The sequence below is a fragment of the Bubalus bubalis genome, chromosome 18, assembly GCF_019923935.1.
Source record: "Bubalus bubalis isolate 160015118507 breed Murrah chromosome 18, NDDB_SH_1, whole genome shotgun sequence".
In the NCBI taxonomy this organism is placed as follows: domain Eukaryota; kingdom Metazoa; phylum Chordata; class Mammalia; order Artiodactyla; family Bovidae; genus Bubalus; species Bubalus bubalis.
Genome location: NC_059174.1, coordinates 50,906,775 through 50,933,262, shown reverse-complemented (window position 1 = coordinate 50,933,262; position 26,488 = coordinate 50,906,775). Strand labels below are relative to the sequence as shown.

Here is a 26,488-nt window from a genome sequence, read left to right as displayed (position 1 = left end):
CTCGCTGCAACTAGGGTAAAGCCTGCATAGCGATGAAGACCCAGCACAATAATTAATTAATTAAATTATATACACACACACACACACACACACACCAAACCTACCACCATGCAGAAACCCACTTCAAAGCAGAAGACATTTCTTGAATGGGTAATAGAGTTTGGTGCAGATTCGGAAGTGGGGTTTACTTTAGAGACCGATTTGCCAGCCAGGAGGGGTGAACAGTGGCCCCCAGAATGAAGCTGGCCTTCTAGAGGCAACCTGGTTATGAAGTGATGCCAGGATTCAGTGGGACACCAACAGTTCAGTCGGTCAATCGTGTCTGACTCTCTGCGACCCCATGGACTGCAGCATGCCAGGCTTCCCTGTCCATCACCAACTCCCGAAGCTTGCTCAAACTCATGTCCATCAAGTCGGTGATGCCATCCAACCATCTCATCCTCTGTCATCCCCTTCTCCTCCTGCCTTCAATCTTTCCCAGGGTCTTTTCCAGTGAGTCAGTTCTTCGCATCAGGTAGCCATAGTATTGGAGTTTCAGCTTCAGCATCAGTACTTCCAACGAATATTCAGGACTGATTTCCTTTAGGATGGACTGGTTGGATCTCCTTGCAGTCCGAGGGACTCTCAAGAATCTTTTCCAACACCACAGTTCAAAATCATCAATTCTTTGGTACTCAGCTTTCTTTATAGTCCAACTCTCACATCCATACATGACTACTGGAAAAACCACAGCTTTGACTAGATGAACCCTTATTGGCAAAGTAATATCTCTGTTTTTTAATATGCTATCCCTTGGACTGCAAAAAGATCCAACCAGTCCATCCTAAAGGAAATCAGTTCTGAATATTCATTGGAAGGACTGATGCTGAAGCTCCAATACTTTAGCCACCTGATGCGAAGAACTGACTCATTTGAAAAGACCCTGATGATGGGAAAGATTGAAGGCGGGAGGAGAAGGGGATGACAGAGGATGAGATGGTTGGATGGTGTCGCCGACTCAATGGACATGAGTTTGAGTAAACTCCAGGAGTTGGTGATGGACAGCGAGGCCTGGCGTGCTGCAGTCCATGGGGTCTCAAAGAATCAGACACCACTGAGCAACTGAACTGAACTGAGGTTGGTCATAGCTTTTCTTCCAAGGAGCAAGTGTCTTTTAATTTCATGGCTGCAGTCACCTTCTGCAGTGATTTTGGAGCCCCCAAAAATAAAGTCTCTCACTGTTTCCCTTGTTTCCACATCTATTTGCCATGAAGTGATTGGACCAGATGCCATAATCTTAGTTTTCTGAATGTTGAGTTTTAAGCCAACTTTTTCACTCTCCTCTTTCACTTGCATCAAGAGGCTCTTTAGTACTTCTTCCCTTTCTGCCATGAGGGTGGTGTCACACCAACACCCAGGAAGAAAACCAGCAGCCAGAATCCCAGACAGTACCGGTATACGGGTGAGTTGAACTTAGAGGAAGGGAGAGGGGGAGGGCCTCCCAGGGATGGTCACTCATTCAGTCAAGAACTAAGACCTGCCAGAACTTCAGGTGAGCTCAGGTCACCGTCCAGCAGTCCAGACACAGAGCCAGAGCCCCCTCTAATGGAGGAGAGAGCTGAGGCCTGGAGAAGAGAGGGAGCCTGTAGGGTACTGGGCAATAGGGGTGGCCGGCGGCACCAGGATCCCCAGCCAGCCTCGGATTCCTTGCCCTGTTCCAGGCCACCTGCCCATGGGGACACGGGGGAATCAAACAGAAACTAAGAAAGGCTGTGGACGAGGGCAGGTGCTCATCCCCTGGGCCTGGAACTCTGAGCACCGCTGGGGGCAGGCGCCTCACTGACCAGGGACCCTTACCCTCAGCAGGTTGCCACGCAGGCCAGGCTGGACACCGGGCAGGGGCAGCCTTTCAGTTCTCCAGGGTGCCCAGTGGGCAGGAGGACACTCGTCCTGGGGAGTCCCAGTCCTTCCAGGCCCATGGCCACATGGGTTATGATCTCAGGAAGTAAGTTAAGAGAATGGAGCTGCCTTGGCCACTGGGGCCCTGGCCTAAAAAAGGGCCCAAGAGGGGTCCAAGAGCCATAGCCACCACCATGGTGGCTAAAAGGCAAAGCCAAGGGTGAACGGGCGGGGTTGGGGAGTGGCCCTGATGGTACCTTAGACATCCTGCGAGAAGCAGGACAGAGTGCACTGGCCCACCGCCACGAGAAGTGGGGAGCCCATGGACTGGCTCACTGGGTGGGTGCGGGCATAATCCATTGAGAGAAGGGGGTGATGTGCCAACAAAATGTCACACACAGCATAGAGACTATTGGATCTTGGGAGGAGAGTCCAGAATGTGAGTGTCCCGAACCAGGGTTCCCACTCTGGCTCCGGACTCTCTGCGTGATCGTGGCCGACTCCTGCCCTCGGTGTTTCCAACGTGGGAAATGGTTCAAGCGCGATTTTCCTGTCTCTGACACTCTTGAGACGGTAATGGGGGAGAGGTTTAGAGAGGAAGTTAAGCAGTAAGTGAGGGAAAGGTAGGAGGAAGGGGCATGCCTGGAAGAGGGGTGAAATACAGCTTCAAACAGCCCTGTTCCAGCATTCTTCACTCAATCTGCTCATCTATGCATGGTCAGCCCACCAACCTCAGTTTCCTGACTCCTACTCTTAGGACAAGGGGTTGTGGGTCGACTTGGGACAGCCTGACCTTCACTTGGGCTTCCCTCGTGACTCAGACGGTAAAGAATTTGCCTGCAGTGTAGAAGACCCAAGTTCAATCCCTGGGTCGGGAAGATCCCCTGGAGAAGGGAATGGCAACCCACGCCAGTATTCTTGCCTGGAAAATCCCATGGACAGAGGAACCTGGCGGGTGACAGTCCATGGGGTCAAAAAGAGTTGGACATGACTGAGAGATTAACACTTTCGCTTTTAACCTTCACTTGGGGGAAAGGAGAGCTACCACCTGGGTTCCCTAGGTTGTCACGTTATTTGCAAGTCTCAGCAGGCTGGAGAAACTGACAGACGAGACATCCTGCCAGCCTCAGGCCCACGTGAAGTCCCTGCTGGATTAGGAGTGTCGACCCAAGTGAAGACCGATGGGAATTTCCTCTGCAGGAAAGAAGCTGACTTAGCCTTCAGGCCCAGAGACCCCAAACTCATCACCATCCCTCCCATACACATCATCAGTAGCCAAGGGGAGAAGTGGAGCTGGCTCCAGACGCACACAGGAAGGCTCAGAGCTCAGACGGGGGCCCGAGGGTATTCCTTGTCACACTGCAGGACACAGCTTCACAGACAGGACTGAGTGCCCAGAGGCAAGACAATGATCAGGAAATGGGCCTTGGAGAGCTGGTGCCTCAGGCTGTGAGGGGGTGGTACACTGGACAGAGGCTCCCTCCCTCCCTGCCTCAACTTTCCGAGCTAGAAAATGGGCATAATGACAGGAGTGCCTATCACTGGGCAATTGTGAAGCCTGGAGAGTGTAGGAGGGTGTTTGGTGCTACAAGCCCTCAGGAGGGTGGAAGTGATCCTTACTGTCACCCCAGGTAGACTGTGAGTTCCTTGAGAGCTGGCTGTGTCCACTTTGTTTACCCCACAATTGCAGAGTCTGATATGCCAGGCACACAGGCATCCAAAAGTTCATTTGCTTAATCAGGGAAGGCATGCATGAACTGTAACTGTGTCCACTATATCCAGGGAACTGGAAACTCCAGGACCCTGCACAGCCCCAGACAGACATCAGGATCAAAGCAAAGAATTGGAGTGACCCACGTGATGTCTTGGACACAGTCTGAGTGACAGATTCACTCAGAGTATGCTGTGAGGGCTGAGATGGAACAGTGGTGGACAGATGGTCTCAGAAGGGTTGGCAGGACCTCACCGTCCCAGCACCCCGGCTCCTGATCTGGGGTTGACAGTGAACCTGGGACCCCAGCTGCCCCCTCAGGCCCCGGGAGAACCTGTGCCACAGTGATGGGTGCATCTCCCCTGACTCTTCCTGGCACGAGAGCTCCGGAAGTGCCCGGGAGGACTTGTCTCCTGCTGTGGAGGGTCCATTCTGGAAGGTTCCTCAGCAGCCTAGCCAAGGGCACGTGCACAGATCCTGAGTGACGGAGCCGAAGGTTCACAGCTGTTTCCCCCAGTGCCCTCGCTGGTGGCCTAGGTGTCTGGGCACCCGTGTCCAGCCCACACTGCCCTCTGTGCCTGGAGCCGTTCCCCTCAGCAGTGACTTGGGTCCTGGGCTGGGTTCCAGGTCGTCAGTCCATCTTGCCACCTCCTCCATGTGAGGTTCTTCCTGGAGGACCCTGATATCTGTCCCAGGAGCTTCGCCCAGAGCAAATCTAGAGAGTGTTTGAGGGCTGGTTGGTGGTGGCAATGAACACACGGGCATTTGTCTCAGGTGATGGCAAAAGAGGAGCGTGAGTGCCCTCTAGTGGACGGATCGTGCTAGAAGAGGAGCAAAAAGGATTCTGGGGAGTTGAGATTGGGGCTGACCTTGGACAAAGGGCACATTTGGGTTCAGGAGGCATATTTAGGGTGGGTTAATGAAATATCAATAACCTCAGATATGCAGATGACACCACCCTTATGGCAGAAAGTGAAGAGGAACTAAAAAGCCTCTTGATGAAAGTGAAAGAGGAGAGTGGAAAGGTTGGCTTAAAGCTCAACATTCAGAAAACGAAGATCATGGCATCCGGTCCCATCACTTCATGGCAAATAGATGGGGAAACAGTGGCTGACTTTATTTTTGGGGGCTCCAAAATACTGCAAATGGTGATTGCAGCCATGAAATTAAAAGACGCTTACTCCTTGGAAGGAAAGTTATGACCAACCTAGATAGCATATTCAAAAGCAGAGGTAATTGCTAACGAAGGTCCATCTAAGTCAAGGCCATGGTTTTTCCAGTGGTCATGTATGGATGTGAGAGTTGGACTGTGAAGAAGGCTGAGCACCGAAGAATTGATGCTTTTGAACTGTGGTGTTGGCGAAGACTCTTGAGAGTCCCTTGGACTGCAAGGAGATCCAACCAGTCTATTCTGAAGGAGATCAGCCCTGGGTGTTCATTAGAAGGACTGATGCTAAAGCTGAAACTCCAATACTTTGGCCACCTCATGCAAAGAGTTGATTCATTGGAAAAGACTCTGATGTTGGGAGGGATTGGGGGCAGGAGGAGAAGGGGACAACAGAGGATGAGATGGCTGGATGGCATCACCGACTCGATGGACATGAGTCTGAGTGAACTCCGGGAGTTGGTGATGGACAGGGAGGCCTGGCGTGCTGCGCAATTCATGGGGTCGCAAAGAGTCGGACACGACTGAGCGACTGAACCGAACTGAATTTATGGCTGCCTGTGGCACTGATGGTAAAGAACCTGCTTATGAATGCAAGAGATGTAAGAGATGTGGGTTCGATCCCTGGGTCAGGAAGATCCCCTGGAGAAGGGAATGGCAACCCACTCCAGTATTCTTGCCTGGAGAAACCCATGGATAGAGGACCCTGGCGGGCTATGGTCCATAGTGTCGCAAAGAGTCGGACACGACTGATTGACTAACATTTTTACTTTTCACTTTCATTTCCATTTAAAATCAAATAAAAAACTGGAGGTTGCTCCTGGGCCATTTCCCAGAGCCAATTGCCTGTGACCAGCGGCAGGATAAGCTGAGGCTCGGGTTCCCCTGGTCCTCAGGACAACAGAGAAGCCACCCCCACCTGTCCCCCTGAGCTGGCTTTCAGCCACGAAGCCCCTGAATTCACTGGGAGGCTAATCAGTGGATACAGGGCCCTGCGGTTGCCCAGGGGGTCTCTGGCTCTTTTAGTTGCTCAGTCCAAAACATCACCACCATAGGCTTCACCTCCAGCCCTGTCCAGGGACATTGGAAACCCCTGAAGCTTAATCCTACTGGAAGGCAGGGATTCTACCCTCAGGTCTCATGGGTACCCGAACACCTCCAGCACCTGATCTGCGCCCCCTGCCAAGATGCCACTGGGAGGAACCCGCCAATTCCCTCAAGAGGTGGTCATTAAGCCTTGGAGGCAAGTTCCTACAAATTGCCTGATGCCATCACCTGGACCTTCTCCCCAGTACTAAAAGAATCAACGGAAGCTCTGGATTGTGGTCGACTTGGCTTCAAGAGCACCCAGAACCCAGACTGTTGTGCCAGGGAGGCTGTGTGAGACCTCGAGCAACTCAGGGATAGGAGGCAGAGTTATGAGAGCCAACTGGGAGAGCAGGGGGCGGAGCCAGGGCAAGGGACTTCTGCATTAAGCCCCTGACAGCAAATGTGTTCATCGGGGCTTCCCTGGTGGCTCAGTAGCAAAGAACTCACCTGCCGGTGCAGGAGACACAATCTTGATCCCTGGTCCGGGAAGACTGCACATTCCTCGGAGCAACTAAGCTGCAACTACCGAGGCTCTACTTTTTACAGCCCATGCTCTGCAACAAGAGAAGCCACCACAATGAGAAGCCCAAGCACCACAACTAGAGAAAGCCCGCCCAGCACAGCCATAGCTAAATAAATAAGATTACTTTTTAAAAATGTGTTTGTCATTTCCTTGAGACAGGGGCTTCCCTGGTGGCTCAGATGGTAAAGAGTCTACCTGCAATGCAGGACACTCGGTTTCAGTCCCTGAATTGGGAAGATTCCCCTGGAGAAGGAAATGACAACCCGTTCTAGTGTTTTTGGCTGGAGAATCCCATGGACAGAGGAGCCTGGTGGGCTGCAGTCAATGGGGTTGCCACGAGTTGGACACAATTGAGCAATTAACAGTTACTTACTTGAGACCACAGGGAGCTCTGAACAGAAGGTTCTGCTCTAGCAATGACATCTGGAAGGATGAAACGAAAGCCAGACAAGATATTCAACAGTATGTGTGCACTCAGTAATAGACGATCAATAAACACTCATAAAATGGATGAGGGATGCCACACAATGGTCCACCCCTAGTGTGACACCTAGAGGTCAGAGAATATTTCCTGTGGACACAGGAGAACTGGCATCAGCCTGGGAGGAGACTTGCAAGTGTCTACGGCTGCTGCTCCATGACAGGACTTGATTCCTCTGGGAATCAGGAGAGAGGACATGCCAAGCGCTAAGTCACTTCAGTCGTGTCCAACTCTTTGCAACCCTATGGACTGGAGCCTTCCAGGCTCCTCTGTCCATGGGATTCTCCAGGCAAGAATATTGGTGTGGGTTGCCATTCCCTTCTCCAGGGGATCTTCCTGACCCAGGGAGATGACAGGATCCACGTAACTGTGAGGAGTTAGACTCCTGCTCATTCCCAGATAATCACACCCCCTCCCATCTCTACTGGGGAAGAATCTTGTAGTCTCCCCGGAGGGCCTGGGCTGGCAGCTTGAGACCTTCCCCTTCTCACGGAGACATGACCTGGCTCAGACTCCTGATTTTCCATCCCATCGGGAGTCACCCTGGGGAGGGGGGAGCCCCAGCGTGAACTCATGGGAAAAGGGAAGAAGCTCCTCATCACAAGGCCCTTGATCTGTGGGGACACCTGGGTCTGGTCCCTGGAGACATCTCAGCCTCCCCAGGCATCTGGGGAAAGTTGGGGAACTTCCGAAGCAGGGTGGAAGAGGGGAGCCCAGCTTCTCCAGTTGCTCCATCTCAGAGGGGCTGGGGTCCCATGGGGGTCTCCCATCCTCTGACAGGGGAGCCTGTGTGACAGAGTCTCCAGATAGAGCTGCCCCAGGTCTTGGCACCGTGGGGAGGCCAAGAACAGACCACTGATGGGGACACAGAGAACTAGGGTGCAGCCCCAGTGCTGTGAGAGGGGCAAGAACAGGGCCTTCTGGGTCCAGCCCACAGGCCGCCACCCTCTCCCCAAAGCCCCAGAGACTCCCCACCGCCCTTCCTTTGATGTCTCAGGGACTGAGAGCTCCTCCTGAGCACACGTCCACCTGGATGGACGGTTCTCCTGATACTCGATAACGCCCATCCTCTCCCTGGGCTCAACCTGTGCTGGGATGGAGTCAGGAAGCCTGGGGACCCACAGTGACCAGGACCCCTGCTAACCAGCCCCAGTCTGGGGGTCATAGCCCACCTCTGGCCAGGGCTCAGGGCTGGCTCACAGCCTTTGGAGCCTGGTTAGCACATCTGGTACATCCTGACACTGGCCCCAGGTCCGCTCATGACCTCCAGTGGGCGTCATCGGGTCATATAGAGAACATACAAGAAATTAACAGGTGAACTTCACTTTGGTTAAGGAGGTGGAGACATTACTTTGCCAACAAAGGTCCATCAAAGCTATGGTTTATTCCAGTAGTCATGTATGGATGTGAGAGTTGGACTATAAAGAAAGCTGAGCGCTGAAGAATTGATGCTTTTGAACTGTGGTGTTGGAGAAGACTCCTGAGAGTCCCTTGGACAGCAAGGAAGTCCAACCAGTCCATCCTAAAGGAAATCAGTCCTGAGTGTTCATTGGAAGGACTGATGCTGAAGCTGAAACTCCAATACTTTGGCCACCTGATGCGAAGAACTGACTCATTTGAAAAGACCCTGATGCTGGGAAAGATTGAAGGCAGGAGGAGAAGGGGATGACAGAGGATGAGATGGTTGGATGGCATCACTGACTCAATGGATATGAGTTTGAGTAAACTCTGGGAGTTGGTGATGGACAGGGAGGCCTGGCGTGCTGCAGTCCATGAGGTTGCAAAGAGTCGGACATGACTGAGCAACTGAATTGAACTGAAGGAGGTGGAGAAGGAGCCTGAAATCCATCCTTCCCTCTAAACAGACCCTCAGGGCCCCTCCTATTGTGCCTGCTCTATGCCGCACAGTCCTTCTAGGGGCCTAAGGACACCCTGCCATGCCAGCTACCATCCCTCCTGCACCACCCACGGGAAAGGTCACAGTGACCACAGGAAAATCAACCAGGGTGACAGGGCTACCTCTAACGGCAGGGAGGAACACGGACAGTTTATGAGCAAAGACTCAGCCAACAGAACAAAGCAGAAGGGTCTCCCCAAACACTTCCTCCGAGGACCAGGGAGCCCACAGTCAGCCCACTCTCCAGCACCAGTTTCCTCTCTTCCCAGGACACACAGGAAACCTTTCCCTTCTCACCTGCAATCTGCAGCTCCTCCTGACAGACGCCAGGCTGGTGATACTCGAAAGTGGAGGTCAGGTCCCCTCACCAGTCATCACTCAGCTGACCCCTTTCTCTCCTCCAGAGTCATCTATGACCTTAACCTTCTCAGATATTTGAGAACAACGGGAAGACCTGGGGCACCCATCTGGGTTTCTATGTCACCACAGAAACTATCACCAGTTTTGGAGATCCCGGGGTCTCTGTGTCATGCGGACAGACCCCAGACCAGAGCACGGCAGAGGCAGACCCTGGGTGGGTGGGCCTCTCATTTGACTTGTCACCATCCTTGCTATTGAAAGTGTGCCCCACAGTTCAGTGTGGTCAGCATCACCTGAGAGCTTGTTAGATGCAGACTCTCAGGTCCACCCCACACCTGCTGAGTCAGGCTCTGCATTTTAATAGGATCTGCAGACCCTCCCTGTGCACAGAAGTTGGGGAGAGGCTGCCCCGCCCCATATTATGAAGTCTCAGCCAGGCTGGGGAAGCGCGTGACCAGAGCAGCTGCTAAAACATTTCAAAGGTGTCACCTGGGGGTTTGCAGTCTTCATGAGGCTCCACAGGTGATTCCCATGCATTGTGGGGATGACGTCCCTGTGATAAAAGTTCCTGATGAACCTCCCCTGCCAGGCTCCTGCTCTGAAGGCAAAAGCCAGAAGGGGATGAGGGAGGGCTGTGGGGGAGGCTGAGTGTGCATCTGGTCCAGAAGAGTGGGGACCCCGGAACTGGACACCCCAGGTTTGTGCTTGTCCACACAAGTGTGTGTGTAGGGGTGTGTGTGCAGGGGTGTGTGTAGATGTGTGTTTGTAGCTGTGTTTGTATAGGTGTGTGGAGTGTGTGTAGGGGTGTGTGTACGTGTGTGTGTGTAGGTGGAGAATCACTGCTGTAGAAGGCAGAGGACTCAGCAGAGTTCAGGGAATAGAAATACAGAGGGGGAAGGGGGAGGGGGGCCACTAGGGAGGGAAGGAGGAGAGGGGAGGCAGAGGGCGGGGCCTGGGCAGAGACCCCGCCCCGGGCCACGTGACCCAGTGAAGTGCTCCTGCCCCCGGAGGAGGCCCAGCTCACAGGGGAAAGGACAGCGGAGCTCGCACGAGGACTGCAGGGCTTGTGAGCGTTTCTCGACTAGAAGTTCTCCTCGCAGAGAGAGGGACACAGCAGACAGCAGGCACCATGGAGCCCCCGTCAGGCCCTGCAAGCAGGAGGCATGTCCCCTGGAACAGGCTCCTCCCGGCAGGTGAGAGGGGACAGTTTTCAGGGAGTGGGCAGAGACTGGAGAAGAAGAGACTGGCTGGTGTCTGGGGGAGACAGGGCTCTGAGAGGGGACAGAGGGCTTGTGTTCAGACCTGAGCGCAGAGGAGAGGGGAGCAGGGGAGGGTGGGGGCCTCAGCCACAGGAGACTCTCCATGAACTAGAGCTGGTGAGGGGCGGGAAGACTCAACTGCTGTAGGTTTTACAAGTTATTTAAGAAATTATTCTTCACTGAGCAATAACTGTTAAAGACTGATGACAATAATAACAATTTATGTCTGGGTGTTACTCCAGAAAGAACACACCAGGACACTAAACGACACCCTTCCCTACAACTCTTAAAAGTTGACAAACACCAGGCTGTAGAGGTTCCTTCACCAGGAATTTGGGTACAAGAAAATCGGACAAGCCCCTGCCCTCACGGAGCCCGCGCTCTGTGGGGAGCAAGACAGACGAGCAGAGAGATGGAGAGCGTGCTGGCAGGTGCTGCAGGCGTCACGCAGGAAAGGGAGCGGGGAAGGTCAGCAAGTGAGCACCGAGGGTCTTTACAGCAGCTGGTCGGGGCGAGGGGCATCTCCCAAGAGGCCCTGAGTGTGAGCAGGCGTGTGAGGGCAGCGAGGGAGTGAGCCAGGGGACAGCGGGGAAGCAGAGGAAAAAACGAGCCCAGAGGGGCTGAAGTGATGGGGGTCATGCTGCTGACCTTGAACCAACAGGACGTATACATACACACACACACACACACACACACACAGTATAAAAACACACACCAAGGCTGAGGGATGAAGAGACCTGCTCAGGACCCAGCGCACCATTTCCCCATCCCCCACACAGGTCAGAATATTAACTGATTCCTCTCTCTTCCGTCCTAGTCTCACTCTTATCCTTCTGGACCCTGCCCACCACTGCCCGCCTCACTGTTGACACGGTGCCCCCACTTGCTGCAGAAGGGTCGGTCGCTGTTTTTAACATCCTCGAAAAGGAAGGGTTGATCATCGGCTATGGCTGGTTCAGAGGGAACAGGGTCGATCAAAGAGCTGCGATTGAAGCCTACCAAATAATTAACAATTCACACACACCTGGGCCTTCACACACCGGTCGAGAGACAATAAAACCCAATGGCTCCCTGGTAATCCAGTCCGTCAAGAAGCAGGACGCAGGAACCTACACCGTGATCACTGTAAAGGCTGATTTAACTAACGTTTCGGCTTCTGGACAGCTCCAAGTATACAGTGAGTGCTTCCTCTCTGCCCTCGGGGTGTTGGGTGAGGTGCATTCTGCTCACACTGGCAGGACTGACAGACCCGGATGGTGCCTCCATCTCCCTCTGTATTATGTCCCGTGTTGGGGTTTGAACATTCAGTGCAGGGCACACACTATGGAGACAAACTCCAAAGGGTCCAAATTCCACTCAGGGGATCTGGACCCTGCAGACACTGCAGAAGGGAGGATGGTCTGATGGGAGGGACTCAGCAGAGGGAGAGCACTCTCAGTCCAGCCCCCCTGGCTCCCTCCCTGCGACCATGACCCTGAGGAAGACCCTGCAGGACCAGCAGGGCCCTGGCCTGAGGGATCCTCAGGGAAGCTCAGGCCCACGGGGAAGCCCCTCCCAGACCCCGTCCCAGGGTCCCGGCTCCAGCGACCATGGGGAACCTGTGCCGCTGGTGGGTGTTGGCCTCCCGGAGGGGGCTGACTGGGGTGGATGATTCCCCAGCTCCCTGAGGCCAAGGTTTCTCAGCAGCTCACCAGCCAGGGCTCTGCCCCAAGAGCTGCATCTGAGCAGGGGTAGAGTCCAGTCCTTCCCCTGAGACTCAGCATGGAAAGCAGGCTAGGCTGGGTTCCCACACTGTTAGCCGACCCCCTGGGGGTCAGAGGAGACTCCAGAGGAAAGTCAGCGTCCCCAAGAAGGACCAGAGGAGAGAAGACGCTCCCAACAGCTCCTCACCCCTCAGCCCAGGGAGCCCTCTCCTGTGCACGCAAATAATAGTAAACAGTTTATTTGGCGACTCTTCTATGTTCAGCTTTAGGTAATTAATTATGAATGATTTGGGCTTCCCAAGTGGCGCTAGTGGTAAAGAAACCAGCTGCAATGTAGGAGACGCAGGTCTAATCCCTGGGTCGGGAAGATCCCTTGGAGAAGGAAATGGCAACTCACTGCAGTATTCTTGCCTGGAGAACCCCATGGACAGAGGAGCCTGGTGGGCTACAGTCCATGGGGTCACACAGAGTCGGGCAGGATTGAAACGAATTAGCACAGTACTATGCCCAGCTTCAGGTCATTAATTATGAATGACTTAAGGTCATTACAGTACACCGACAGTCCAGAGATCATTTACCATTTATCCTATTTTATGGAAAAGAAAGTGAGGTACAGGGGGATGCATTCAGTGAATCAGAGCTCATCACACAGACCATAACTGCCCAATCAGGGTCAGGCCAGCAGCACAGCTCCACCTCTCCTCCATCCCAGGGGCCTTTTTATAATATCTAGGAATGCAGAAGCCAGCTGTTGGTTCAGATCCTTTCTTTTGGGGCATCCCCAACTCAGAAGGAGAGAGTGTCACAGGGAAACAGAGAAATAATTCTGTTTATTCAGAATTATTATTCTGAATTATTCAGCGACCATGGGGAACCTGTGCCGCTGGTAGGTGTTGGCCTCCCAGGCAGGGCTGACTGGGGCGGATGATTCCCCAGATCCCTGAGGCCAAGGTTTCTCAGCAGGTCACCAGCCAGCGCTCTGCCCCAAGAGCCGCATCTGAGCAGGTGTAGAGTCCAGTCCTTCCCCTGAGTTCTGTTTATTCAGAATTATTTTTCTGTATTCTAGAACTAAATTACCTGCATCAACCATCAAGTCAGTGACAGGAATGTCCAGGCCTCCCCTCCTTAGGTAGCTGATGGACAAGCTCCTTGCACTGAGTGAACCAGAGATCATTTACTTGCTGGTTACTGGAGGTGCTGGGTGTCACTCCCACTGGAGTGAAATGGAAAGGACTCAGTTCCTCACTCCCCAGTCTATACCTGCAGCCAGCACAGGGCCTGACAGGCAACAGGCTCTCAGTGTCTCTTTGGGGAGGGAAGGGCGGAAGGAATAAGGACAGATGAATGATCTATGATCTCTTCAGGCGCTGGAATCTGGATGCAGAGTCTAGGAGGCTCTGGCCATGCCTGTGCCTGTCTCTCCAGGGAGGGGAACCGTGTTTTATCCTCTGATCACCTGCCCCTAAAGCGCACTGGGAGCTGAGTCTCATGGTGACTGTGGGGCTGCTCCGCCGTGGGAGGGTTTCCAGGGGTGGGGGGCAGGGATCCTGCTCCTGGGCAGTGGGGCTCTTGCACCTCTGGATGTTTGAAGTCACTTGTAAATGGAAATCTCTCGCTGTCTCTGCCCCTTCCATGTCTCTCACCTTCTTTCTCCTTCATTCCGCCAAGGACTGGCCCTGATCTGCAAAGCTTCCCTACCCTTAGACGCAAACATGTGCGCTCAGTCACATCTAACTCTTTGCAACCCTATGGACTGTAACCCACCAGGCTCTTCTGTCCATGGGATTCTCTAGGCACAAATACTGGAGCAGGTTGCCATTTCCTTCTCCAGGGAATCTTCCCGACCTAGGAATCGAACTCACATCTCTTGTCTCCTGAATTGGCAGGCAGGTTCTTTATCAGCTGAGCCATCAGGGAAGCCCCCACCCCCTGCCCTTAAGCCTTCCACAGATATTTCCCTAATTGACTGACTTCCCTGTTCCACAGGCCTGCTGCAGCGGCCCTCCATCCAAGTCAGCGACCCCATGGTCAGAGAAAAAGAGAACAAGGTGGTCATGACCTGTATCACAAACGAAATGGACATCAGCGTCAAGTGGATCTTCAACAAGCAGCAACTCAAATCCGCAAAGAACGTCTTCCTGTCCAAGGACGGCAAGAACCTCACCATAGACCCCATCAAGAAGGAAAATGCCGGGGATTATCAGTGTGAGATCTCCAACATAGGCACTTCCAACAGAAGTGAGACCTTTGAGCTGAAGGTGAAAGGTAAGTGACCGCTTGTCCCATGCTCCATCTTCCCAAGAGCATGGCTCCACCTACGGGGTGCACGATGGATCGAGGTCACAGCAGGCAGAGTATCAGTGAGGAGACTATTACAATAAAAAGATGGCAAAATCTTCATAGCTCCATCTCTGAAAATAAAAGGTGGGGGGCTTCCCTGGTGGCTCAGAGGATGAAGAATCTGCCTGCAGTGTAGGAGATCCGAGTTTGATCCCTAAGTTGGGAAGATTCCCCTGGAGAAGGGAATGACTACCCACTCCAATATTCTTGCCTAGAGAATTCCATGGACAGAGGAGCCTGGCAAGCTACAGTCCATGGGGCTGCAAAGAGTTGGACACGACTGGGTGACTAACACACACACACAAACATGCACACACACACACACACACAGAAAAAAAAATACAGTAAGTTTCTAATTCCTGGGGCTGGCATTTACTCTGTGACCTTGTACAAGAATTTTTTTTTTTTTTCTGGTACACTATCTTTATATGGTAAAAAAAAAAATGTAAGATTTATCATGGAAATAATTTTGAAGTTTATAGCTCAGTGGTATTAAGTCCATTCATATAGTTTTGCAATCGTTACCCACATATATCCAGTACACCTTGGTTAGTATTTTCATCTAAGCGATATTAAGTCTTCCAGTCCATGAACACTTTTCATTTATTCATGTCTTCTTTAATTTCTTATACTATGTTTTTCCTTTGAAAAAAAAATTTTTTTAGTTTCTCTTGTACAAGTCTGTCAGCTCCAAAATTCCTAAATTTTATTCTTATTGATGCTGTTGTAAGTGGAATTTATTTTTATAAAAATGATGGTTAGATACTATGATTCAGGTAGCAGTTCCTTAACTGTATGCATATTGTCAGGTCCAAAGGCCTCTGCCATTTTTGTCGAGGGGAGTTTTAGCCTTATCTCCTTCGTACAACATATAAAGGGAAGTTTTTAATTTTTCTTTTCATGTTGTTCGCTGTTCATGTATAGAAATACAATTGCATTTATGTGTTGGTTTCATATCCTGCAGCTCTATCAAATTTGTTTATCACACCTAACAGTTTTTTGTGAAATTTTTAGGGTTTTCTGTTAATAAGGCCACATCCTCTGCAAACAGTTAATTTTGCTTCTTAATTGACAATTTCAGTGTCTTTTATATTTTTTCTTTCTTTGGCACCGAATTGGTCTGTTACCTTTTTTAAAGTTATTTTTTGTAATTCACAAAGTTTTATTAGAATTAAACGAGATACCTGATATAGGTTCTTAATGCAATGGGCACTTTTTTATTAATTAATTTTTAAAATAATTTTTTTTTTTATTTTTGGCCAGGCTGGGTCTTTGTAGCTGTGTGGGCTTTTTCGCACAGGCTTAATTACTCCATTGCATATGGGATCTTCTCAGATTGGGGTGGAACCCATGTCTCCTGCATTGGCAGGTGGACTCTTCACCACTGAGCCACCAGGGAAGCCCTGTCTATTACTTTTAATATTGTTTTGAATAGAAGTGGCAAAAGCAGGCATCCTTATCTTGTTCTTGATCTTAGAGGGAAAACTTTCAGTCTTTCACACTTAGAATGGTGTTAGATGCGGGTTTTAATATATGGCCTCTATAACACTGGAGCTTCCCAGGTAGCGCTAGTAGTAAAGAACCTGTCTGCCAAGGTAGGAAATGTAAAAGATGCAGGTTCAATCCCTGGGTCAGGAAGATTCTCCTGGAGGAGGGCATGGCAATCCACTCCAGTATTCTTGCCTGGAGAAGTCCGTGGACAGAGGAGCCTGGCAGGCTACAGTCCATGGGGTTGCAGTCTTTGTGATTCCACTTTGGTAGCATCTGTGTTTCTAGGAATTTGTCCATTTTACTGAAGTTATACAATTTGTTGGCATACAATTATTCATAATACTCCTATAACTCATTATGTCTTGAGAATTAGTAGCAATGTCCCCACTTTCCTTGCTGATTTTAGTAATCTGAATCTTCCCTGTTTTTCTTGATCAGTCTAGTTAAAGTTGTGTCAAAATTGTTCATCTTTTCCCCCCAGTTATTGATTGACTTTGCTGGGTTGGGTCTTCACTGCTGTGTTGGCTCTTCTCTAGCTGTGGTGAGTGGGGTTTACTCTCTAGTTGCGGTGCACGGGCGTCTCATTGCGGTGGCCTCTCTTGTTCTGGAGAATGGGCTCTAGGGCCTACGGACTTCAGTAGTCGCAGCCCGTGGGCTCAGTAATTGCAACTCCCTGGCTCTCGAGCACAGGCTCGGTAGTTGTGGAGCACAGGCTCAGCTGCTCTGCGGTGTGTGGGATCTTCCCAGATCAAGGGTCAAACCCGTGTCTCCTGAACTGGCAGACAAATTCTTTACCACTGAGCCACCAGGGAAGCCTTTCTTATTCTTTTTTGAAGAACCAATTTCTCGTTTTATTGTTTTTTCTCTCATTACTTTTCCATTCTCTATTTTATTTATCTCCACTCTAGCTGTTATTATGTCTTTCCTTCTGCTAGCTTCTGGTATGGTTTGTTGTGCTTTTGCGAGTTCCTTCAGTTGTGACATTTGGTTGTTGATTTGAGATCTTTCTTCTTTTTTAAGGTAACCATTTATAATTATAAATTATTGCATGAGATTCTTAACTTCACTGAGCCTCAGAGTCCTCAACTGAAATCATACTAAAAGGTCTCTGCTTCATGTCATTGTTTCAAAGATTTAACATACTATTCAATTAAACCCTTAGTTAAAATGCCACATGCTGAGGAAATGTTCGATAACTATTAGATGCTATTATTACTGTTACTACCATTGGGCTCTATAAAATCAGGTATTCCTACAGTCAAGGACTACACTAGATCCACCTCTTATTAGTTATATGACTTTGGGTACCTTCTTTTTTATCATCACTGGAAGTCTTGGGTTTTTCATCTATTAAGTGGAAATAATGTTGACCTGCACTCAATCTGCCAGCAAACTGGGAAAACTCAGCAGTGGCCACAGGACTGGAAAAGGTCAGTTTTCATTCCAATCCCAAAGAAAGGCAATGCCAAAGAATGTTCACGCTACCGTACAATTGCACTCATCTCACATGCTAGCAAAGTAATGCCCCAAATTCTCCAAGCCAGGCTTCAATAGTATGTGAGCTGTGAAATTCTAGATGTTCAAGCAGGATTTAGAAAAGACAGAGGAACCAGAGATCAAATTGCCAAAATCCATTGAATCATAGAAAAAGCAAGGGAATTCCAGAAAAACATCTACTTCTGCTTTATTGATTACACCAAAGCCTTTGACTGTGTGGATCACAACAAACTGTGGAAAATTCTTAAGAGGTGGGAACACCAGACCACCTTACCTGCCTCCTGAGAAATCTGTATGCAGGTCAAGAAGCAACAGTTAGAACTGGATGTGGAATAACAGACTGGTTCCAAATTGAGAAAGGAGTATGTCAAGGTTGTATATTGTCACCCTGTTTATTTAACTTATATGCAGAGTATATCATGAGAAATGCTGGACTGGAAGAAGCACAAGCTGGAATCAAGATTGCCGGGAGAAATATCAATAACCTCAGATATTCAGATGACACCACCCTTATGGCAGAAAGTGAAGAGGAACTAAAAAGCCTCTGGATGAAAGTGAAAGAGGAGAGTGAAAAAGTTGGCTTAAAGCTCAACATTCAGAAAACGAAGATCATGGCATCCGGTCCCATCACTTCATGGCAAATAGATGGGGAAACAGTGGAAGCAGTGACAGACTTTATTTTCTTGGGCTCCAAAATCACTGCAGATGGTGACTGCAGCCATGAAATTAAAAGACACTTACTCCTTGGAAGGAAAGTTATGACCAACCTAGATCGCATATTCAAAAGCAGAGACATTACTTTGCCAACAAAGGTCTGTCTAGTCAAGGCTATGGTTTTTCCTGTGGTCATGTATGGATGTGAGAGTTGGACCGTGAAGAAGGCTGAGCACCGAAGAATTGATGCTTTTGAACTGTGGTGTTGGAGAAGACTCTTGAGAGTCCCTTGGACTGCAAGGAGATCCAACCAGTCCATTCTGAAGGAGATCAGCCCTGGGATTTCTTTGGAAGGAATGATGCTAAAGCTGAAACTTCAGTACTCAGGCCACCTCATGCGACGAGTTGACTCATTGGAAAAGACTCTGATGCTGGGAGGGATTTGGGGGCAGGAGGAGAAGGGGACGACAGAGGATGAGATGGCTGGATGGCATCACTGACTCGATGGACGTGAGTCTGAATGAACTCCGGGAGTTGGTGATGGACAGGGAGGCCTGGTGTGCTGCGGTTCATGGGGTCGCAAAGAGTCAGACACGACTGAGCAACTGAACTGAACTGAATACAGAGTACATCATGCGAAATGCCGGGCTGGATGAAGCATAAGCTGGAATCAAGATTGCCAGGAGAAATATCAATAACCTCAGATACGCAGATGATACCACCCTTATGGCAGAAAGTGAAGAGGAACTAAAGAGCCTCTTGATGAAAGTGAAAGAGGAGAATGAAAAAGCTGGCTTAAAACACAACATTCAAAAAACGGAGATTGTGGCATCCGGTCCCATCACTTCATGGCAAATAGATGGGGAAACAGTGGAAGCAGTGACAGACTTTATTTTCTTGGGCTCCAAAATCACTGCAGATGGTGACTGCAGCCATGAAATTAAAAGACGCTTGCTCCTTGGAAGAAAAGCTATGACCAACCTAGATAGCATGTTAAAAAACAGAGACAAACAAAAGTCCATCTAGTCAAAGCTGTGGTTTTTCCAGCAGTTATGTATGGATGTGAGAGTTGGACTATAAAGAGAGCTGAGTGCCAAAGAATTGATGGTTTTGAACTGTGGTCTTGGAGAAGACTCTTGAGAGTCCCTTGGACTGCAAGGAGATCCAACCAGTCAATCCTAAAGGAAATCAGTCCTGAATATTCATTAGAAGGACTGAGACTGAAGCTGAACTCCAATACTTTGGGCACCTGATTTGAAGAACTGACTCATTTGAAAAGACCCTGATGCTGGGAAAGATTGAAGGCAGGAGAAGGGGATGACAGAGGATGAGATGGTTGGATGGCATCACCAACTCAATGGACATGAGTTTGAGCAAGCTCTGGGAGTTGGTGATGAACAGGGAAGCCTGGTGTGCTGCAGACCATGGGGTCGCAAAGAGTCAGACAAGACTGAGCGACTGAACTGAACTGAATGTTCAGGGTTATTATATGAATCAAATGTGGTATGTGTAAAGTATATAGCAGAGAGTCTGTCATATAATAAGTATCTCATAACAATAGCTAACATCAACATTCATCTTCAGATTTGAGTTGACTAGTAAAGAAAACAGAAATAAAAAACAAAGTGATGCAAAAAATATTACATATTGGAAGGGAGGGAAAGAATAAAACAAAAGACTCATAGGAACATGTTACTGACTAAATATGGGAGAGGAAAAAAAAAGGATTTGACTGGAAGGTTTCTTGGTCTGGTATGATACTTTTCATCCTTGAGATGCAGCCAAGATGGCATGAGACATACAAAACATTTACTGGGAGAATGCCTGTTTAGGAAAGTGGGGCAGGAGTGGGAGGAGCCTGGGAAAGTCCTCAGACGGCAAGGCATATCTGACCCAAGTGAAAAAGAAAGAGAAGGAAGGCAGTTTTAGGCTGCAGTGCAGTTTTAGAGAGTGTCTGCAAAGCTGATGGGGAGTCCTTGAGCTAAAGTCACCCATGGAGGAAGATCATTTCTCATCAGTTCAATTCAGTCGCTGGAACTGGAATTAAATCACCTCTGCTAGCTTTGCTTGTAGTCATGCTTCCTAAAGCCCACTTGACTTTGTGTTCTAGGATGTCTGGCTCTAGGTGAGTGATCACACCATCGTGGTTATCTGGGTCATGAAGATCTTTTTTGTATGGTTCTTCTGTGTAGTCTTGCCACCTCTTCTTAATATCTTCTGTTTCTGTTAGGTTCATAACATTTCTGTCCTTTATTGTGCCCATCTTTGCATGAAATGTTCCCTTGGTATCTCTAACTTTCTTGAAGAGATCTCTTGTCTTTCCCATTTTATTGTTTTCCTCTATTTCTTTGCAGTGATCACTGAGGAAGGCTCTCTTATCTCTCCTTGTTATTCTTTGGAACTCTGCATTCAGATGGATATATCTTTCCTTTTCTCCTCTGCCTTCGGCTTCTCTACTTTTCTCAGCTATTTGTAAGGCCTCCTCAGCAACCATTTTTCCTTTTTGCATTTCTTTTTCTTCAGGATGGTCTTGATCACTGCCTCCTGTACAACGTTGCAAACGTCCATCCATAGTTCATCAGGCACTCTGTCTATCAGATCTAATCCCTTGAATCTGTTTCTCACTTCCACTGTATAATCATAGGGGACTTGATTTAGGTCATACCTGAATGGTCTAGTGGTTTTCCCTACTTTCTTCAATTTAAGTCTGAGTTTTGCAATAAGGAGTCCATGGTCTGAGCCACAGTCAGCTCCTGGTCTTGTTTTTGCTGACTGTATAGAGCTTCTCCAGGCCAGAATACTGCAGTAGGTAGCCTATCCCTTCTCCAACAGGTATTCCCAACCCAGGAATCAAACCAGGGTCTCCTGCATTGCAGGGAGATTCTTTACCAGCTGAGCTGCCAGGGAAGGCCCTATCATTTCTCATAGAATTATTGAATTCACATCCTTACTGGGAGCCAGTGTGAAGGGTGTTCTCTGTGCAAAGGGGCAGTGAATTCAGAGGGCTTTCCATCAATAAATGCCCACCACAAGACACCTGAGAGGCACATATTCATACCCGTCACACCTGGTACCCAGAGAAAGATGCAGTCATGAAAAGGTGGAAAGTGATGTGTGGGCTATAAGGTATAGTTCGGGCCGAGGCAGAAAAAGGAAAGATGACCTCAACAGAAGTAGGTTACCTTTATTCAGGCAAGGAGGGGCAACAGTCGGCCTAACGACCAGGCTGAGCACAGAGAGGGATCAGGGAGGCTCCATATTTATAGGGAGATTTGTGGAAGCGATAAGGGAAACGTTAATCAGGTGGGATGTTTTGGGTATTCTTTAGTTGAGATGGCATTTGTAGTTGGGCAGGGGGTGATAAGTCTTCTGGGCAGATGTAGGGGGTGGAAGGTTTCTGGACAGGGGATCATAAGTCCCAGATAGATGCAACCGGCCTGGAGCATCAGGGGGGACCTAAAGTTCTGTTTTGTTTTCTCCGAAGTTAGATGATTCAGCAAGGGCCTATGAGACTGTTGTTTTCTTTTCTAGGCCCAAAAGACTCCTTCATGGGCTAGTCACTCAGTCATGTCTGACTCTTTGCCATCCCATGGACTGTAGCCCCCCAGGCTCCTCTGTCCATAGAATTCTCCAGGCAAAAATACTAGAGTGGGTTGCCATTTCGTCCTCCAGGGGATCTTCCCAACCCAGGGATCAAACCCACATCTCCTACATTGCAGACAGATTCTTTACCATCTGAGCCACCAGGGAAGCCCCAGGAAAAGGTGGGAAGTTATAACATACAAAACCATGAAGAGGTGGGAAATAGTAACATACAAAAATAACCATCAGTCCTTCTTACATTTCCAAAGCCTTGGGAAATATATGTGTGCAGAAAAGGCCAGATTGGAACTGAGGCAACTCTGGTCACCAACCTAGAAATATATGGAGAGAGAAAGAAAATCACAAGGATCTAGTTACCTAATCACCACACAACAGCTCTCCCACAGAAAATCGATTTTGAAGGCAGAAGTAGAGACTACTTAATGTTGACAGCTCTTTTGGAGAGCACCTCCCGCTGTAAAATAATGTCACTTTCATTCATTCTATTCTTCTCTTTTCTTTCCACGACAGACTCTGGGTCTAAACTCACAACTGGTACCATTGCCGCCATCGTAATTGGGATCTTGGTTGCTTTGGCTGTGACATTAGCCCTGATGTATTTTCTGTTTTCAAATAAACTGTAGGGTATGCCGCCTTTCCTCTTGTTCTGCTTTCTCCGAGGCTGACTGCCCTGCTTGGGAGAGGGAAGGAAACTTCATCTCCGTCTCTGGCCTGGATCTGCTCCTCAATCTTCCTAAAGCCCTGCTTCTCAGCACCGATTTTTATGGGTCTCCTCTTCCCTGGTCTTCACGCTTCCTGTACCCCGCTCTCCCTTGGACATGGCTGTTCCCACCCCATCTGATTTAGAGGGGAGTCGACTAAAAAAGGTGTACAACTTGAGAGCTGCGAGTTAGGTTTCACTGGGGGCAAAATGAGGACTGCAGCCCGGGAGGCAGCACCTCAGATAGCTCTGATAGCCTGCTCCGAAGAGGCAGTCGGGGAAGGTCAAAATATAAGATTTCGTTGAAGGAGGAGTTCAAGGCAATTAAGTGCTCAAGTTATAAGAGCTTTTCTGCTGAGGAGGTGATGTCATCATGATGGGATTTAGTGCTTTTCTAGAGATGAGATGCAAGGATGGGAATCATGAAATCAGTTCCTGAAAATATCCAGCTACCCCACCAGATTCTCTGGAGCACAGAGTGCCTCATGCCTCCCTGAATTCCCTCGGGGGGGTGTTGAAGGTCAACAGCTGCAGGAGCACAGGGTTCAGTCTCCGCAGAAAGTGAAAGTGTTAGTCGTTCAGTCGTGTCCAACTCTTTGTGGCCAAACAGACTATAGCCTGCCAGGCTACTCTGTCTATGGGATTCTCCAGGCAAGGCAACAAAGGAAGCCACCACAATGAGAAGCCCGCGCACTGCAATGAAAAGGATCCCCGGCTACCCACAACCAGAGAAAGACTGTTTGCAGCAACGAAGATCTAGCGCAGCCAAAAATAAATTTTTTAAAGCCTGTTTCTAAAAAAATCTATGAACTTTCAGGAGTTGAACAATCCATGTTAGCAACACCCAAATCAATCAATATGTCATTCGTACCCTAAAGAAGACCTCCAGTTACTTCCCTTCAAAGAGTAACCAGCATCCTCACTTCCAATGCATGAGATAGGTCTGCCTGTTCATGCTCTTCCACATAGCAAAAACAAAGTATGACCTTACACGTGTGTCTGATTCTTTCATTCAAAATTATGAGAGTCATCCATCTCATTGTACACTGTTGTGCTTAATTTATTCTCATTGCTGTATCATTGTATCTGTTGTAACCACACATTCCTGGAAACAAACTCACTCAGAAGGACAATGCAGATAGTGGAGTGCAGTTTATTACACCAGCGGACCCAAGGCCGAGTCTCCTCTTAGCCAAAGACCCTGACCAGTTTTTGTGAAAACCTTATATACCCTAAGCATACATGCCCAAACCCACCTCCCCAAAACTCCCTGAAACTAGCTGAACAAAGGAAAAAGAAAGATACAATCAATCAAAGTTAACCCATGATTCGTATGCCTTATCAATAGGCTTGTGGTCATACCCCAATAAGCGTTTTAGAATGTATGATTCTATTCAGTTACACAGATAATTAGGGTTTTTTTTAGGCGATGGAGAGCCCTGGGGCTCTTCCTTCCGGGGGTCTGGTTTTCCAGTTGGTATGTCATTTCCATAGATACTGGGCATATAGCTCAAAGTCCACATTCCAGCCCAAGACGGAGCTCTGCTTTCAAGATAGAGCCTGTTGTGTTTCCTCCTTCATATCCATTGTAGAATTTCACAATCTATCTCTTCTAATGATCACCCACCAGAATGTTAGCAAGCAGAAAAAAATGGGTAATAAAAGCCTTTCTCTGAAGCTAAAAGTTTCAAAGGGATGAAAGCCTGGGATGCTGAGTCACTCCTGACATGGTGAGGGCCTGGCCCATGACGCTGACTTAAACAACCACTGCTGATGCCTTTCAGACTGACAAAGTTGCACAGTCTTCTCTGAACTTTAATGCCCAGGAATCAAATAAAGCAACTTCAGGTCCCCCATCTCCAACAGCCACAGAAACAGTTTATGGAGAAGTGAAGAAGAAGAGGGAGGAGGAGGAGAGAAGAAGAGAAACAAAAAGGAGAAGTAATGCAAAAATGAAGAGGCAGCGTTCGTGACACTGCTGCTGTCTCAAGGTTCTCATTCCATCACCAGGAGATTCTTTCACCATCAGGGAAAACGGAAGACAGTCTTTCCCCAGCTCTCCTGTAATCCTCTAACAAGGCTCCTCCAGGCTGCCTGGTCACAGCCCTTTCCTTCAGTGTCAATAGATGAAAAGGCACATCCACGAGTAGGTCTGTGGGAAACCCTACCTTCCTGGTCATCGAACTTCGGCAAAGAGGACCTTGGGAGACAGTTGACAGAATCTCTGCCCCTCCCCATTTGCTGACCTAGACCTCCCCGTTTGCTTATTCAGAGCACACTGGCTGAGTCGTATTCCATTGTATGTATGTCCCTCAGCTTCTTTATCCATTCATCTTGCGATGGACACGTAGGTTGCTTCCACGTCTCAGCTGTTGTAAACAGTGCTTCCCACCCCCAGTCCTGGCCTATTGAAGTCTAACTTGAATTTGCCACACATTTGCAAGTTATGTCCTTCTCACTGAAATGCATATGTCAGAAAAGAAGAGAGAAGAAAAGGAAAAGCTTTTCCTAGCTCTTCAAAGTCCAGTAGGAACTCACCATCCACAGAAAATACATATATAATTGAGTTAGGACTGCAAATTCGACAGCTTTGTCCCCTATCAAGGTTGTCTACCTGCAAGACCAGGACTTAAACACCTTGATGCTTACCTAGAAGACCACCTGAAGGAAAGTTACATGGCTCAAAGTAGCCTGGAGTTAAAACTCCCCTCCGGGTCCTTCCTACCATTCTATGCAAAACAAAGAACTCTCTCACTGAAGGAAAAAGAAAATGGACATTAAGGTTGATTATGCCCAGCTTTCAGCAGGTCCAGCCTCTGGCCGATCTCCAGAATTCCTTGCCCTAGCCGTTTAAGAGATAACTACTCCGAACAACCTTGGAGAAGAACAGGCCCCCTTAAGACAGTAGATTTCTACATACATGCCTATATATACTTACTCTTTTCTTGGGTTAGTGCAGCAGCTCACTAATCTGACTGCTGCCCCTTCTCGCCTCATTAAAAGTGATCTGTTCCTGTAAAGTGCCAGTCTCATTCTTTTTCTGAACCTTGCCTTCTCTTAACTCCCTTACCCTACACCACCAGTTCCTTTGGAAAGCTCATCTTCAGAGATCCTACTGCGTGAGTGTGTGTGTGCTCAGTTGTGTCCCATTCTTTTGGACTCCATGGACTGTAGCCAGCCACACTCCTCTGTCCATGGGATTTCCCCCAGGCAAGATTACTGGAGTGGCTTGCCATTTCCTCCTCCAGGGAATTTTCCCCACCCAGAGATTGAACCCGTGTCTCCTCATTGGCAGGAGGATTCTTTACCACTGAGCTACCAGAGAGCCTACTGCTGCTGCTAAGTTGCTTCAGTCGTGTCCGACTCTGTGCGACCCCATAGACGGCAGCCCACTAGGCTCCCCCGTCCCTGGGATTCTCCAGGCAAGAACACTGGAGTGGGTTGCCATTTCCTTCTCCAGTGCATGAAAGTGAAAAGTGAAAGTGAAGTCACTCAGTTGTGTCCGACTCTTCGAGACCCCATGGACTGCAGCCTACCAGCCTCCTCTGTCCATGGGATTTTCCAGGCAAGAGTACTGGAGTGGGGTGCCATTGCCTTCTCCGAGAGAGAGAACCTACTAGAAGTAACTAAACAGCTACTTGTCTAGGTTCATAAGTAATTCTTAATTTTTAAAATGCAGGTATGTTTAAAGAACTTGATGGGCTTCATTTCAAGAAATGCCCACAGAGGAAGGGATTATCACTTTGGGGTGGGGGGGCAGTCAGCTCTTGTTGTTGTTCAGTCACCCAGTCATGTCCGACTCTTGTGACCCCACAGACTGCAGCACGCCAGGCCTCTCTGTCCCTCTCCATCTCCCGAAGTTTGACCAAGTTCATGTCCATTGCATCGGTGATGTCATCCTGCAATCTCACCCTCTGACATCCTCTTCTCCTTCTGCCCTCAATCTTTCCCAGCATCAGGGACTTATTTTCCAATGAGTCAGCTGTTTGCTGGGAGGGATTGGGGGCAGGAGGAGAAGGGGACAACAGAGGATGAGATGGCTGGATGGCATCACCGACTCGGTGGACATGAGTTTGAGTGAACTCTGGGAGTTGGTGATGGACAGGGAGGCTGGTCTGCTGCGATTCATGGGGTCGC

The 26,488-nt window shown here is 49.1% G+C and overlaps 1 protein-coding gene and 1 non-coding gene across 8 annotated transcripts; one reads left to right on the top strand and one right to left on the bottom strand.

The window, feature by feature from the left end:
• The first annotated feature begins 9,649 nt into the window (after positions 1-9,649).
• LOC102411025 (carcinoembryonic antigen-related cell adhesion molecule 21) lies at positions 9,650-25,280 on the top strand. Of its 7 annotated transcripts, none has more exons than XM_044931331.1 (5): positions 9,650-9,801; positions 10,118-10,297; positions 11,181-11,540; positions 14,053-14,331; positions 22,275-23,118. In XM_044931331.1, exons 2-5 carry the CDS (start codon positions 10,234-10,236, stop codon positions 22,490-22,492), a joined length of 921 nt encoding a protein of 306 aa, XP_044787266.1. In that variant the 5' UTR covers positions 9,650-9,801; positions 10,118-10,233; the 3' UTR covers positions 22,493-23,118. The 7 variants fall into 7 exon arrangements, with proteins under 7 accessions (XP_044787266.1, XP_044787265.1, XP_044787264.1 ...); XM_044931330.1 differs by having other exon boundaries at positions 9,654-9,801; positions 10,205-10,297; XM_044931329.1 differs by having other exon boundaries at positions 9,654-9,801; positions 10,115-10,297.
• On the bottom strand, positions 15,153-15,277 carry LOC112580497. The gene has a single exon (XR_003104895.1). It is a non-coding gene; the product is annotated as a U6atac minor spliceosomal RNA (small nuclear RNA).
• Positions 25,281-26,488: the final 1,208 nt, after the last annotated feature.

Bases quoted from the DNA above. Each gene is read 5' to 3' on its own strand.
- LOC102411025 (XM_044931331.1), top strand. From the start codon at position 10,234: ATGGAGCCCCCGTCAGGCCCTGCAAGCAGGAGGCATGTCCCCTGGAAC. The intron at 10,298-11,180 runs GTGAGAGGGGAC...CTTCCGTCCTAG, and splicing joins GAACAGGCTCCTCCCGGCAG to TCTCACTCTTATCCTTCTGG. The intron at 11,541-14,052 runs GTGAGTGCTTCC...CCTGTTCCACAG, and splicing joins TGGACAGCTCCAAGTATACA to GCCTGCTGCAGCGGCCCTCC.